The sequence below is a fragment of the Copadichromis virginalis genome, linkage group LG16 (assembly GCF_057382275.1).
Source record: "Copadichromis virginalis isolate Kocher_CV1m ecotype Utaka linkage group LG16, C_Virginalis_male_GT1.1, whole genome shotgun sequence".
Lineage (NCBI taxonomy): Eukaryota > Metazoa > Chordata > Actinopteri > Cichliformes > Cichlidae > Copadichromis > Copadichromis virginalis.
This window is the reverse complement of record NC_140633.1, coordinates 40,870,483-40,886,466: the sequence shown is the minus strand read 5'-3', so window position 1 is coordinate 40,886,466 and position 15,984 is coordinate 40,870,483. Positions and strand designations below refer to the sequence as shown.

General features: G+C 47.0%; 1 protein-coding gene across 2 annotated transcripts in view; it reads left to right on the top strand.

Moving 5' to 3' along the window:
• Window positions 1-453: 453 nt before the first annotated feature.
• mylka (myosin, light chain kinase a) overlaps window positions 454-15,984 on the top strand; it is a 45,917-nt gene continuing 30,386 nt past the window's right edge. Inside the window, exons 1-11 of one of the 2 annotated variants that reach the window (XM_085434835.1) lie at window positions 454-615; window positions 5,439-5,598; window positions 7,975-8,182; window positions 8,394-8,439; window positions 9,238-9,403; window positions 9,544-9,709; window positions 9,958-9,979; window positions 10,489-10,660; window positions 10,767-10,840; window positions 10,926-11,026; window positions 11,196-11,408. In XM_085434835.1, coding sequence (XP_085290961.1) covers window positions 5,443-5,598; window positions 7,975-8,182; window positions 8,394-8,439; window positions 9,238-9,403; window positions 9,544-9,709; window positions 9,958-9,979; window positions 10,489-10,660; window positions 10,767-10,840; window positions 10,926-11,026; window positions 11,196-11,408 — 1,324 coding nt within the window. In that variant the 5' untranslated portion in view covers window positions 454-615; window positions 5,439-5,442. The remainder of the gene's footprint in view (window positions 616-5,438; window positions 5,599-7,974; window positions 8,183-8,393; window positions 8,440-9,237; window positions 9,404-9,543; window positions 9,710-9,957; window positions 9,980-10,488; window positions 10,661-10,766; window positions 10,841-10,925; window positions 11,027-11,195; window positions 11,409-15,984) is intronic. The other variant, XM_085434836.1, reaches the window with a different exon arrangement.

The following is a 15,984-nucleotide window of genomic DNA, read 5'->3' as shown; positions in this document are numbered from 1 at the left end:
GCTGCCCCCGCGACCCGGCCCTGGGTAAGCGGAAGAAGATGGATGGATGATTCCTAAATCTGTGGATAACCAATCAAACTGTGCTCTCATCACATCATTATGTGAACAAGTCTGAGGATGATGAAGTTCCTCTGATGAAGCACAGACAGCTGATACAAACACTCTGTTTAACCTGTTGCTTCTGTTCTTTGGAGGTTTGTAAAGAACCTGAGAGGAGTTCTCATGTTCAGACACGTCTGTATGACGAACTCCAGGATGATGTCAGAGGGGGTGGCGGCTGAGGAGCAGGACTCCTCCCACACATGCTACAGAGTGTAGCACCGAGACTGACCTGCAGATGGCGCCACACTGACACAAATCAGAAGCCTGAGCTCCACAGCCTGAACCCACAGAGACCCCCACCCACAGCAGCACAGAGCAGTGACTGCCCGGAGGAAGAGGAGGAGTCCCGGTGCTGAATGAGCGGATTATTCAGGTGAAGCTGCTGCAGAGGAACACAAGGTCCTCAGTCTGGTTCGTTTTCCAGGAGTCGCAGAGGAGAACCATCAGAGGAGGAGAACCATCAAAGGAGGAGAACCATCAGAGGAGGAGAACCATCAGAGGAACATCAGAGCTGTGAGTTCACTGCTTCTCCTTCTTCTCTCTGTGGTTCTTCAGACTCAAATGTGACTTTTTCCTGTGTTTTAATCAAACGCACCCAGACTCTGGGGTGGGCGGGGTCAGCGCTGCACCAGGCTCCTGCTGGTTAAACAAACACTGAGCCCAGATCAGTTTATTAGTGTTTAATACTGAGACGTCCATCAGAGATAAAGAGCAGCTGAAGAGCTGCTTCTCCTTCTCTGCTCTTTCTCCTGCTGCACGCGTCACAGACTCAAACAACAGTTTAATGATCAGCCGATTAATCAGAGCGATTAGTTTGAGGTTTGCAAACATGTTTCAGGCCAGATGTTAAACTCTGTGCAGATGTGACGCTTTGATGTTTTTCTCTTTGATAATTTTAATGTTTTTACTTTGTAAACTAAACTCGTCCCTCATTCACTTTCATCTTTAGCTTTTCTTCATGTTTGGCACTAAAGTTGACCTCAGTTATTATCTCATCTTATTTTCACTCCTTGTGTTGTTGAGTCTCTGCTTTCTTCTGTCTGTATCATCAGTGTGGTGACCTCTGACCTCTGTGATATCTCTGTGCACAGTGTTTTAAGATGAATCAAAGTGCAGTTAGTGTGGTGGGCTATGATCTCTGAATTTATACAAAGCGGTCGGTTATGAAGACGATGAGCAGGTGAACGACCCCTCAGCCACAGACTGATGATGAAACCAAGCAGCTCCACATTAATCCTGCAGTAATAATCATTTTACCCTCTGATGTAAGAAATACTTCATCATAGTCACAGACTTTTATACTTTACAGTGCTGTGTTACTGCTGTGGTGTCACTACAGCACTGAGTCCTACAGAATGAAGCCAGCTTGATGCGACTGTAAGGACCGCTCAAACCTTTCAGACCTCATGCTGCAGGTTTTTAATGTTAATGAATATCAGAGTGTCAATAACAAAAGGTTATCAGATCAGAGTGGAGCCTGCGTCTGTCTGAACCTCGAGCAGAGTTTAAACAAGAACAAAATCAAATCTGAGAGAAAATCCAGTAAAGATGCTGAAGCCTCTTCAGGCAGGGAGCTGCCAGCAGCTCGGGTCAGCAGGTGTTGCTCCTCCACCTGTAGATGTTCCTCAGCACTGGTGGAGGTTTCCTTCACACAATCAAAACTGAACACGACATCTAAAATCATCAGTTAATCCTCACCATCAAACTCGGACGTCTTTTTAAAGCTCCATGAAGGATTTCAGACTCAGTCACTGTGAGACTTCCTGCATTTCAGGGCAGAGTATCTAAATTCCAGGCACAGATCCATGTCTGCATGTTGTTGCGAAGTTGTTTGGATGTCGTTGGGACGTAGTTGGGATGTTGTTGGGATATTGATGTATGTCTGGTGTTTGCTTGATGTTTCACGCCTCTGTGTCTCAGTGGAGATGCAGTGCTGATGCTGCTGCACAGTGTGTGATATTACAGGGTGAATGTGGGAAACAGAAGCTCGGCCTGCTGCTGCTTAGTTGTAGAGGATGTTTGTGAAACGGTCGACTGACGTGAAGGAATCTCCTCTGATTAAACAGCCGACCTCAGACCGACCGGAGTTTGCTGGGAAGTTTCAGAGCACCGTGAACTCACCTGCAGCTCTGATTTCACAGCCTGATGCCTGATCTGATCTCTTCTTATCTTCTGCTGCTTCCTGTCTCAGGCTGGCGTCTCATCGTGTCTGAGCCTCACTCATCTCGTTCCTCACATTAAATGCAAACTGACTTTAAATATGACCGATGGTAGCAGCTGTCTTCCTGCAGCAGGTCTGGGATGAGTGCTAACTCTCTGACTTTTCATAAAGGTTTTCACTGTGAGAAGAAGTCTGCGTGATCGCAGTGAGCAGCTGATTCCTGTCTCTGAGTGCAGGCTGGCTGTAAACGCTGCAGCTCACCTGTCTGTTCAAACACACGTTCATCACCACAAATGCTTTCAGGCTACACAGAAACAGCAAAATCAAAGTTTCACATGAACACACACACACGTACAGTGAGAAAAGACTTGAAGCATATTTACAGACCACTCCGGGAAATGTTTGGATTTGAATCGATGAGGTCATGGTGGGGTGGGCGGGGTCAGACTGTGAAAACATTTCTACTCGGTGGAAATATCTGCTGTTTGGATCATGTTCTCCATATTTAGTGAAATATTTGCAGGCTTTGTGTAAAACAAGCTGCTCACAGGTAGTGAGGGCTGACCTGCTGACAGAATCACAGAGCTGGTATTCAGCTGCAAGGTCTCAGGACTTCCTCCTCACAGCTCTGCTCTGTTGGTAGAGCTGATGTTGCATCAGGTCATGTGACCCAGCAGCCGAGTGCAGCTGTTGAAAGTCAGAGTTTGAACTTTGAACTTTAGAAAGTGAGTTAGCAGCTCCGACCGAGGGGAGGCTTCTGTGTTATTTGGCTGCGTTGGTTCAGCATGACAAACAGGAAACAGTTTTTGCTCCTGATAATGAACTCTGCTAATGACAAGCGCAGATGGGCGAGTGAGCTCCGCTCAGTCTTTCTCTCTCTCTGCCACTCAGGGTGGAGCTGAGCTGCTGACTGCAAACATTCATGTGTCGCTGCTCTGTTATCTCTGTTATCTCTGTGTTATTGATCTTCTTGATCTTCTGTCAGCTTCTCTTTGTTTTCCTGCTGTTTGTGTCGCTCCACTAACGTGACACCATCTGTGAGAAAAGCTTCACTCAGGCTCTCTGTGACCTTCAGAGCTCTCGCAGGCCTTCCTGTTTGAATGCTGTCTTCTTCTGTATCTTTGTTGGCAGTGTTGGTCAAGTCACTTGAAAAAAGTAATTAGTAACTAATTACTGATTACTTCCCCCAAAAAGTAATCCTGTTACTCTACTGATTACTTATTTTCAAAAGTAATTAATTACTTAGTTACTTAGTTACTTTTTAAAAACACGATTTACAACCTGAAGAGGTGATAAAGTGATAGATCTTTCAGCCCAATTCTACTTTTTCTGCATAATCCATCATACAAAATGTAATCAAATGGAAAAGTCTCTTTTTAAAACTTGTTTTATTGGTTTTAATCTTTTAACTTTATGCATCAAGCAAAAGTTAAATTATATGCAACATTCTCTGACTGGAAGAAATTAGTTTAACATTTAAACCTATTTTCTGCACATTCCAGCACATAAAATAAAATATTTTGTGTGTTTACACTCAGTCTTTCAAATAGATGCAAGTAAAACACAGCAGAAAATAAATAAAGTCAAAGACTCAGCGGTCCTGTTGCTCTATTTTCACCTGTAAAGCAGGAGTGGGGTAGGCGGAGGTTTACCCTGGTGCAGGTGTGCCGCGGTCAGTGGAAGAATCCGCGAGTTTCTCTGTGAGTTTCCCATTACGTCGTAGCTACTCGGTGCTTGTTGGAAGTTTAGGGGTTTTTTCGCTGTAAAAAGAAGTTTTCTTCCCACGCACAGCGGACACTAATGTTTTTGTCACTTTTTATGGAATCAAACTCAAAGTAAGGTCAGTACTTCCACGCTTTAAACGCTGCACGCTCATACTCTCTCTGCACTCGATATATGATCCATTGTTGATCTGCACACAGCTGTTGTCACGAACGTCGCACTCGCTTACGTCACTGTCGTGAGACATTCTCGCAAAAAAATCACAGTTTTAGTAACGCAGTAACGCAGCGTTCCTACGGGAAAGTAACGGTAATCTAATTACCGTTTTTGCAATAGTAATCCCTTACTTTACTCGTTACTTGAAAAAAGTAATCAGATTACAGTAACGCGTTACTGCCCATCTCTGGTTGTTGGTGCTCTGCAGCATTTCCAGCACGTTCTCCTCTGCAGGTTTCGGTACATTTAATCAGTTCATGGGACTGTGGCGGCTCATTGGACATCTTTAACCTTCATCATCATCAACTCATCATCTTCACACAGCAGTCTCGCTGATCTTTCATCTTCACGTTCTTGTTCCTGATCGATGTATCCAGAAACTGCAGCATCTAACCTGTGTTCACTCCTTGAGAGAATGAGCACCGACGTGCTGTCAGAAGCTTAGCATGAACTTTGAACCTGTTCTCAGAGTTTTTCATTCAGGCTGAGCTGCAGCTCGTGTTCGGTCAGATGGAGGTTTGTGTCTGAGCTCTGAGCTGGAGAGAAAAACACACGATCAGGACGAGACAGGAAACAAAAGCTGACATGTTGATAAAACTGTTATTTCAAACAGAGTTGGGTGTGTTTCGTAACTATTAGACCTTATAAGGCAGCAGCAGAGAGAGGGTCAGAGCTGCAGACTGCTGCTGTTTGCTCTGAAAACACACAAAACATCCAGCAGACACACAGCGACCAGCCGGCAAACACTGAGCTAATGTCCAGCCAAAAGCCGAAAATATCACCAACATACAACGACTGTGAAGCCAGCAGTGAGCACGCTCTGAGCTGACGTCACAGCCGTAACTATCCGACAGCCCCTCTTGCAAGTGAAGGCCCACCGGAGCCCACTGGAGGGCAGGCATGTATACTGCTCTGTCCTCACCCAGGACCAGTTTGCCTTGGGAGACCAGTAGCTCCTGGGTTCATGCTGGTGTAGTAACCACCACCATGATGAGGTGATTCACAGGTATGTGTGTCAGGAACCACCGCACTCATCTGATGCTGAACAACTACAGATGCTACTGATACTCACAGCCGTGTCGGGTGTTACAGGTCATCAGAACAAGGACTGAGCTGCAGATGAAAATACGGTTTCCTCAGAGTCACATGATCAGCTGATCACATGATGCCTCTGAGGTGTGCACATGCTCAGAGCATGTTTGTGATGTCACTCTCTGATGTTTGTTTCCTCTGATAGGAGAATGACTGACGTGCGGTTGGCTTCAGTTTCCACCGTCTCCAAGGTTACAAGCCTGTCACAAGGATGCGGTTCCCACGGCAACGAGCCTCCAGCTTTCGTCCTTCCTCCCCGTAATGCCCGGGTCACGCTGGGGGCAGAAGCTCGACTGGAGGGCAAGGTGAGACTCTGATTGGTTCTTTTTACCTCTAAACCTGAAACAGTGAACAGCGTTTACACCTCTGAGGTGGTTTAAGGTGGACTCGACACCGTGAAGATAACTAAGATGTGAGATATTTCCACCTGTCAGGTCTGAGAATGAGACGTTCCGGCACTCTGAACTCTGGATGAAGCCGACCTTCAGTCTCTGGAGGTTCATCAGAGCCGATGTCAGCAGCAGCTGAGCTCTTCAGACATGCAGCCTTTCTTATCAGACGGAGGTTTCAGCCCACTTTAAACTCTGGCTTTGTATAAATAGTTGTGTTCCTGTGACCTGAGCGAGCGGTGCCAGCGTGCATCAGTGTAATCACCACAGTTTGACCAAATATAAACATGGAGGCTAGAAATGAGGCTCTGTGTATGAGGAAAGCCTCAGGAGACGCTGACGCCCTCACAGACTCACAACAGACTGACGATCAAAGTCAGACTGGCTCATTTTAAACGACTCACTTTAATGCAGAAAATTAATTGTTAAAACTTCTTGATGATTTATACGTGTTAATATTTATCATTTCCTCTTTTCTGAGCACTTTGCAACCTGTATGCCTTCCTCTTATTTTTGTATATATATTCCTCTTCATTATTATTTATTTCTGCACAGTCAAAGGAGCTTGGAAAGAAAAGCGTCTGGACTTCTTTAAGTTGCTTGAAGACGTTTCACCTCTCATCCGAGAAGCTTCTTCAGTTCTAAGGTCAAATGGTGGAGAGTCCCAGATATAAACCCAGTGGGAGTGACCCCCCACAGAGGGACAAAAGGACCCCCTGATGATCCTCTAATCACATGAGCCAAGGTGTGAAACTGGGTGTGGGTCTCAATCAGCCAGAGTTTCGGGTGTGTTCATTGTGAAACCTGGCCCCACCTTATCATGCGAATTCCTGAGGTCAGATGGCCCAGGATGTGAGTGGGCGTTAAGGCGTCTGGGAGGGATCTCAAAACTGGATTATAGATGGCAGAGAGTTGGTGTCGTAGAACTGAAGAAGCTTCTCGGATGAGAGGTGAAACGTCTTCAAGCAACTTAAAGAAGTCCAGACGCTTTTCTTTGCAAGCTTCTTAGACTATGATGACCTGGATGACTGAGAACCTTCACAGACTTGTTCCTGCACAGTTGGTGTGGAGCACCTACAATTCTGTTGCACATGTACAATAACAATAAAGGGCTATTCTATTCTATTCTATTCTATTCTACTCTTCAACATAACACTGAAGCAGGACTTGAGGACAGACACTCGGTGTGGGAGGAATGACACGATTTGTGTCTGGATCTTTTTCCAGAATAAAGTGCTTCACAGATCTGAGAGACCATAAAAACAGAGCTCACAGCAGCAGATCATAAAAGCAGGACTGAGACAGAACAAACATCCCAACTTTAAAGAACACGTTTAAGGCGGTTCGCTGCCAGCCACAGAAATAAGAGCGAGGAAGATCAGGCTGAACCTTCATCACAGGTCAGGAGACTGTGTTTGTATCTGAGAGTCTGAAGGGCTGGAAGGATGTGAGAGCGGACGGATTAACATTTCTTCAGTCTTGTGACCGGCTGCATCCTGATGTGAAGCCTCCCAACAATCCCAGCACACCAAACGCTCTGTTTCTGCTTTATTTGCTCTCTGAAGTCATTTTCTGTGTTTGGCCCGACTTTAATCAGCAGCTCTTACGCTGCTCTGGTTTCCCCCGTGGTTTTACACCAGTTTAACCACTTAAAGACCCAATCGCAGCCAAACTGGACAAGTTTCACCTGAAGGCAGCGCTCTTCATTTCTGCCTCAGCTCCTCTGGCTGTCTGCTGACTGCATGTGAAGAATCCCAGGACACCTGAATGCACCACAAATCCCCAAACATGATGGATGGATCTGCAAAGCCTGATGGCAGCTGAAAGTCCTCAAACACATCTGTCCACCACATGCTGCACACACACAAACACTCACAGAGAGACACACACACAGACACACACACACACACACACACAAACACTCACAGAGACACACACACACAGACACACACACACACACACACACACAGACACACACACACAGACACACACAGACACACACACACACACACACACACACACACACAGACACACACAGACACACACACACAGACACACACAGACACACACACACAGACACACACACGCTTGCTTTCCTAGTTCTGTGAGGTCCTTAGTCCTCTTCGAGTCCTGCAGATTCGGTCTGCTTGTCTGCTTCTGTCGCGCTGACCTCAAACCAAACACACACTGTATATAAAAGATGGACACAGCCTCCGTTATGCCGGATGAGTCAGCTGGACGAGTCTGTGTGAAATCAGCTGATTGCTTTTCTCCATTGTCTGAATCGTTCAGGTGCGCGGCCATCCTGAGCCACAGGTCACATGGTACAGAGAGGGAAGGGCCATGATTGGTGGAGAGCACTACATCGTGGAACGGGGTGGGCGGGGCAGCTTCAGCCTTTTGGTGAGAGGGGTCACGGAGGAAGACCTGGGCAGTTACACCTGTCAGGCAACCAATCAGGCGGGGAGCCGTCAGGTTACCGTGGAGATCCTTCTGGAAGGTAAGAGCGTGAGCAGCTCTGACAGGAAACAGTCACTGTGAGGAAAACGTGTTCGTATGGTTTTCCTCTGTGGACATGTGACACCCACACTCGTTATGCCCTCATTTTATTTCTGCTTGCTGCCTTGTTGGTTCAAATAAAAACACTCATAACGTTTTTTAAAGGTTTAACGAAAGCTCGATCTGATGCTCTGATGTTTTTCCACCTGCAGAGAATTCTGGGAAGAAATACGTCGTGCCGCCGTCCATGAAAGCAGGGTGAGCCGTGCAAACAGCTGTGAGCGCGACGTCTCAGAGGACACTCCTTTCACACAGCTCTGAGTTTGGCTGAACGTTTTCCTCCCAAACAAAAAACACTGCTCACAAAAATGAAAGGAACACTTTGAAAACTCATCAGGCTCGATGGGAAAACCTGGTGCTGGACTTCAGCACTGATATGGACCGGGTCGTGTGTCAGGAGTCACATCGATTCATTTAATTAAAAATGATCAACGTGCAGAGGCTGAATTCAAACATCCCAAAGAGTTTAAATTAAAATTTCATTCGAATCAGTGAAAACGTCTGCCTGTGGGGGGCTGTGTGTCCCTCCATGAATAAGCCTCCCACACATTCAGGCATCATCCTGGAGGAGTTGAGCTACCTAAGCAGCCTCTGCAGGGTCCAGTCCTCACCTCATGCTACCAGCATGGAGACCAGCCGAATGCAAAACTAGTGAAAAACAGTCAGAAGAGAAGAGGAAGGAAACATGTGAGTGTCCTCCACCCGTGAAAGCATTCCTGCTCTGGGGGCTGTGTCCTTGTTGTTAGTTTCATTAACACCAAAGCAGCTGAACCTGATTAACACCTCCTCTGATACTGAACCAATCAGATCAGTATCCCAAAGTTCACTGACTTGATGTCAAACTCAGATTAAAAAGTGCTCCTTTCATTTTTTCAGCAGTGTGTAAACACCAGCATCCAAACACCAGGTGGCGCTGCTGCACAGGGTTGCACTCCATGCTTATAAAGAAGTAACTGCTAAGTGCTGATCCCAGAACTCCATCTCTCACGATTCCAGGTGTCGCTCTGCAGCTCCTGCTGTGGAGAACAGGCCGAGCATTTGGAGTGAGAGTCCCCCAAAGTTCATCAACAAACCGAGCCGAGTGTTTGCCGAGCCGGGACAGAGCGCCAAGTTCTCCGCCAAAACCACAGGACGCCCACAGCCCAGGGTCACCTGGCACAAGGTACGAGGAGCTTGAGATCAGAGCTGCAGAGGAACAGCTGAGAAGCTGTGGGATCTCAGTCTCACTCGCAGCGGCGGCTGGAGGACAGATTCTTTGTCCGCTTTTACTGATTAACTCAGTATTTACTGTTTGTCTCTCAGGGGGAGGCGGAGCTTCAGTCTGGTGGGCGGGTCAGCATGTACGAGCGCTCAGGCCTTCACTTCCTGGAGATAAAGGATGTGATTGTCCAGGATGCAGGAAGTTACAAGTGTTTGATCAGCAACGGTTCCGGAACAGCGACTGCCTGCGCCGAGCTTACCGTCCAGGGTGAGGCAGCCAATCAGAGTCGTTCAGCTGCTGCACGCGCTCATTTGTCATTATTTAAAACTGCAAACCAAACGCTGCAGTTCCTCTGCTGTCCAGCAGAGGCAGCAGTGAGTCAGCCCCACGTTAAAACATGTTTACAGCCTAATGTTGAGCAGCTGGTGGCGGTGAGGCGCTCTGAGCGTGTGACTGTGTGGATGCTGATGATGTGGACGTTCTCTCTCTCACGTGTCCTCCCCTCTCTTCTCCAGGTGCTCCTGACGACTCGTCCAGGTGAGTGCTGTCATGTCTGGATGTGTTAACAGTAAGAATCCCTCAGAGCTGTTTCCTGTCTGAAGCGCTGGTGGACGGACAGCAGCGTCCCTCTCAGAGCTTCGTCAGCTCCTGGGAAACGTGGCTCCTCTTTCCTTTGCTGCTGCGAAAGTTTTCCAGCTGAGTTTGAGATCTTTTGGCTTCACGAGCTGGAAACTTGTTCTGGAAAACTGCTTGAGTGTTCACAGCAGCAGGTTAGAGGCAGCTGAAGGAAGCAGAGGAGATTCCTCATCAATCTGAACTCCTGTGGGGACGCTAACCGGCAGGTTTCACCTTTCAGAACCTGCTGCAAATAATCCGTCTGAGGTTTCTTACTGTCTGACCGAAAAGAGACGTCATAAAAATAAATCCACCAGTAAATCAAATATTTCCAGACTGCAAAGAATTAAAAACATGCTGTCACACGGGGACAGTCACCGCGGTAACGAGGACGGCATGTTCAGAATCATCCACTCTGGTTCCTCCCGCAGGACCGGCCGGCCCACTGACGACCCACAGACCAGAACCAGGAGCCAGAAGGAGGGCAGAGCTGCTCCCAGCTCCCAGCCCGAGGAGCAAGAGCCCAGACAGGCCGCCTCCTGGAGGAGCGAACCACCTGCACAGCTCCCTCTGCTGGCTGAGAGGAGAACTGCACCTGATCAGGTTATTTTACTACTACTAATAATAATGTTTCTGAAACTCATGCCATCTAAAGCAGAATAAATGAAAGAGAATGACATGAAGTGAAAGAGCTCCTGCTCCCCTGCAGGTCCGGTCCATCGACGCTCCTGATCCAGATCTGACCTGCTCGGTCCAGCAGTCAGGACCCGGCTCAGATAGCAGGTCAGAACTTGGATCAATCCACTTTTATTTAAATGTGAAGTCACGTCCACTTTCAGGTGTGTTCAGGATCACCTGTGTGTTTCAGGCCGGTGAGGACGTCCAAGGCGGGTTCCAACCTGCGGTTCGAGGCCGTCCCCCTGGACCAGGAGGCCACAGAGGGAGCTCAGGTCACGTTCACCTGCCAAGGTGAGAAACGCCTCAGACTGTGAAGGTGGAATCACTGACACGAGGCAGCTCTGAGCAGATGGTTAATGATGATTTAAATAAAGGTTTCATTTCAGGTCTCAGCTCCTCCACAGCTTTACTGTGACTTTAAGATCCTGTGAGTGTGAGCCGCCTCTCCTCTTCCTCACAGTGTCCTCCTCTGCTGCCGGCGCCGTGGTCACCTGGCTGAAGGACGGGGGGCCCGTGAGGACGGGATCAGGTCTGTGGCAGAGACGAGACGGCACCCGTCTCACCCTCTCCACGGTGAGAGTGAGACGGGTGGACCAGGGCGTGTACAGGTGTCAGCTGACCAACGCTGACGGGCTGACGGTGGACTCTGCAGCGTGGACGCTCCTCGTGCACAGTGAGTTCCTCCTCACATAGACTAAAGGACCTGAAATGAAACCTTTATTTAAACCATCTCCTCAGAGCTGCTTCATGATGGATGGGTGGGTGGATGAATGGATGGATGGGTGGGTGGATGAATGGATGGGGGGTGGCCATCTACTGTTTGGAAGGTTAGTGGTTCGATCCCTGGCTCCCTTCTTGGGCAAGATAATAACCCCAAATTGCTCTCAGATGCATCCATCAGAGAATGAATGCATGAATGTTAGTGAGGAAGCACAACAATCTTAGAAGACATGCGTGTATGGGTGAGTGTGACTGGGTGAATGTGGCGTGTTGTATAGACCGCTTTGAGTACTGTGGGAGAGCAGAAAGGTGCTGTGTAAGAGTCGGTCCATGACCCTGTGTGGATTCATAGATGTTGTAACGCAGGGCAGAGGAACAGCTTCACTCTGAGGCTCAGAGTGTGATGACAGAGTCCTCCAGCAGAGGGCAGCACTGACTCTCACACAGAAACACAATCGTGGTCCAACAGGAAACTGAGGACATACTCCACCCTGACCTTTGACCTGACCTTCTGATCAGAGAGAGAAAAACAAACACACACAGGACAGAAATGTTTGTGTGGGAGAGTCTGAGACGTTTGGAGTGAAGCAGGAAGAAGTGCACTCTGAACTCACAGGAAGTGTTTCATCAGCTCACCTGAAACATGTGGACACCGTGAACGCTGCCACCTGCTCACCTTCATGACAGGAACAGGCTGCAGTGAGCAAACACCAGTTTATGGTCCATCATAACTGTAGCAATGACATAAAGTCTGAAAATAGAGTCTGGGTTTCAAATCTGTCTTTAAAACAGAGTCGTCGTCACAGAGCACCCACACCCGCAGCATTCACACCACAGTGTAGTGGGCTCCTCCATCCTTACTGGAATCCTGCAAACACACAGCGGTCGTCTTCAAGAGGGATGAAACCACCTGCAGAGCTGCTGCTGGGGAAAGTGTTCAGCTGTTAAACCCACGAGCGGCTTTAGTGTTATTATCTCTGCAGACCTGCAAACACCTCCACCTCCTCCATCCACTCATACAGATCACCTACAGTCACCGTGACTCATTCACCAGCATGAAGCAGATTAACTGATTATCAGAGTGTGTGTGGTGAGGTTACTCACACCGTCTCGTTACCTGCTCTGTTCCTGTCGTTTCGATTGGTCAGAATCATGAAGCTGATGTAACCACGTGGATCAGCTGGAGTCACAGCTCAGGTTTTTCAGCGCCGTGTCGTTGAACCGCTGAGCAGAGGCAGCAGAGAGCCGAGAGCCATATAAAGACAAAACACGCAGCAGCACACACACACACACACACACACACACACACACACACACACACACACACACACACAGTAAGACTGAAGCTGACCCAAGAAGGGCATGCAGAGGGAGTCCACAGCTTCATCAGGCGGTGGGGACTCCTCTCAGCTCTGCAGCTGATCCCAGGTCTGCCTCGGCTGGACAGCAGCTACAGAGTGATGCTGACTCAGAAACTCTTTGTTCTGGTTTGCTGCTCTTTAGTTTGCGGCCCAGGTTTGTAAGAACATGGTTTCATAAATAAGTGCTGAGTAAACACTGCAGTGAAATATGAAACACTTTGGTAAATAGCGTGCTTCTGTCACTCTCCCATCCCGACTGTCACTTCCTCCTCTTCCTGTCGTCTGTTTTTCCTGATCTTCTGCTCTCGCGTTCACACTCGGCCCTCTTTAAACTGCTCTGTGGACATGAAGATGGATGAAATGAAAGGTCGGCCGCTATCAGCAGATTTAAAATGTTTTAAAACAGATTACCACCTGTGAGGAAGTTTGCAGCCTGAGCCTCTAAGCTCAGGAGCCTCAGTTCATCTGATTCAATGCTCAGCCACATAACAAGTTTGTTCATGATGAGACTGTTTTTCTTTATACATTTTGTTCCACGTGATGGTAATTGATTTATTTCACTGATATTATTGCAAACAACGGGAACGTGGAGCAAATCTTATAAAACTCCTGCCTCTGATAAATGTTTGCAGACCAGAAGGAGATCTGCTGAGCTTAGTCACAGTTTTCAGTGTCTTACCTTGTTCAGTCACCATGGTAACTGATACTGAACATCTCACCTGGTCCGGAGCAGGCGAGGCTCACAGTTTCCAGCACAGTGTGTCTTTAAAGTGGTCACCAGTGTAGAAACATGAACAGTCAGAGCTCTGTTGAGCCAACCATCCCTTTAACGTTAACTAGTAATGACTTCATGAACTTCTTCACAAATAAAATTTTTATCATTAGAGAAAAAATGACCAATAATCATCCCACAGATGTAATATTATCTACAGCTACTCTTAGTACCATTGATGTTAAGTTAGACTCTTTTTCTCCAATTGATCTTTCTGAGTTAACTTCAATAATTACTTCCTCCAAACCATCAACATGTCTTTTAGACCCCATTCCTACAAAACTGCTCAAAGAAGTCCTGCCATTAATTAATTCTTCGATCTTAAATATGATCAACCTATCTCTAATGATCAGCTATGTACCACAGGCCTTCAAGCTGGCTGTAGTTAAACCTTTACTCAAAAAGCATCTCTAGACCCAGCAGTCTTAGCTAATTATAGGCCAATCTCCAACCTTCCTTTATATCAAACATCCTTGAAAGAGTAGTTGTCAAACAGCTAACAGATCATCTGCAGAGGAATGGTTTATTTGAAGAGTTTCAGTCAGGTTTCAGAGCTCATCACAGCACAGAAACAGCTTTAGTGAAGGTTACAAATGAAATCTTAGAAATATGGTATCTAACCAGATTCTTACTCTGGATGGCATTACCTTGGCCTCCAGTAACACTGTGAGGAACCTTGGAGTCATTTTTGACCAGGACATGTCCTTCAACACACATATTAAACAAATATGTAAGACTGCTTTCTTCCATTTGTGCAACATCTCTAAAGTTAGAAATATCCTGTCTCAGAGTGACGCTGAAAAACTAGTTCATGCATTTATTACTTCCAGGCTGGACGACTGTGATTCATTATTATCAGAAAGTCTAACTTTCTGATTTCAGACTGTTTAGCTGATCAGATGTGATGAAATAATAGAAACCAGAACGCTGCTGGTATCACAGCTCCTGTGGATGAATGTAGCTCACAGACCTCAGTCTGGGTCCTGCAGATGCAGCTCTGTGAATGTGAACATTATTTGGTAATGTTTATTTTTCATCACTCACAATATTTTATATCTTCTTCCCACCTCGACTACTCACATAAATTTTATCATTAATCTAAGACCCGCATGATAAAATATAACCACCGCTGTCGTAACACGAGCTCTGTGAAGTTACTGAGCTTAAAGCAGAAATCAAAGAAGCTGCTGCTGGAAGAGTTACTGCCCTGATGGTTTCTGGACTTTATTTGAATGTAATTTGCTGAATAGTGCAGAATTTCATTTTATTAGAGGGATGAGTGAGAGCAGCATCAGTCAGCCAATCACTGATCAGCGTGTTGGAGAGGAACCTTCATCGCAGCTTTATAAGGACAATCAGGCATGCAGCAGGAAATCCCCCACTCAGTACACACACACACACACACACACACACACACACACACACACACACACACACACACACACACACACACACAGTGAAATACCAGCGGGTTCCCACAGACAGCAGATTTCCATGTGAGGACAATAAAGTCTCATCTGCAGTCTGAGAAGAATCTGTCTCGGCTGCTGAAGTCGTTTCACACAGTGAGTTTGTATCTGCAGGTCACATGACTCCTCACAGTGTAGGAGGAAGTGTTCATATCCTTTCAAAATAAAGAACTGCCAAACTACAGCGTGCATCGATCCATCAGAGTTTGAATTCCTGCGCCGGAAACAGCAGTTTTATGGTTTTCTGTTTAACGTGAAGGTCACAGCGTCATGGTTCATAACCTCAGCTGAAGGAGAGCAATATTCACAAACTTTCATTTTCTTTGTAAAAGTAGAGAATTCTGAAACTCCCAAACTAGACAGGCTGGGTCTGCTGCAGCTGTTGTGCAGAACTTTACCAAATTACTTTACCAGCAATGGATGGATGGATAGATGGGTGAAGTGATGGATGGAGAAATGGATAGTGATGAAGGATGGATGGATGATGGATGGATGGACGAGGGATGAAGGAATAATAATAATATAATAATAATGATTGCATTTATATAGCGCTTTTCGAGAACCTCAAAGCGCTTTACAATGCCACTATTCAGTCACTCTCACTCTCACACACTGGTGGAGGCAGCTACAGTCGTAGCCACAGCTGCCCTGGGGCAGACTGACAGAAGTGAGGCTGCCATATCGCACCATCGGCCCCTCTGACCAACACCAGTAGGCGGTAGGTGAAGTGTCTTGCCCAGGGACACAACAACGAGACTGTCCAAGTCGGGGCTCGAACCAGCAACCTTCCGGTTACAATGGAATGGATGCATGGATAGATGGACGAAAGATTAATAGAGGGATTGATGAAGGAATGGATGGACGGATGATGGACGGATGGACGGAGAAAGTGATGAAGGACAGACGGAAGGGTGATGGATGGGTGGA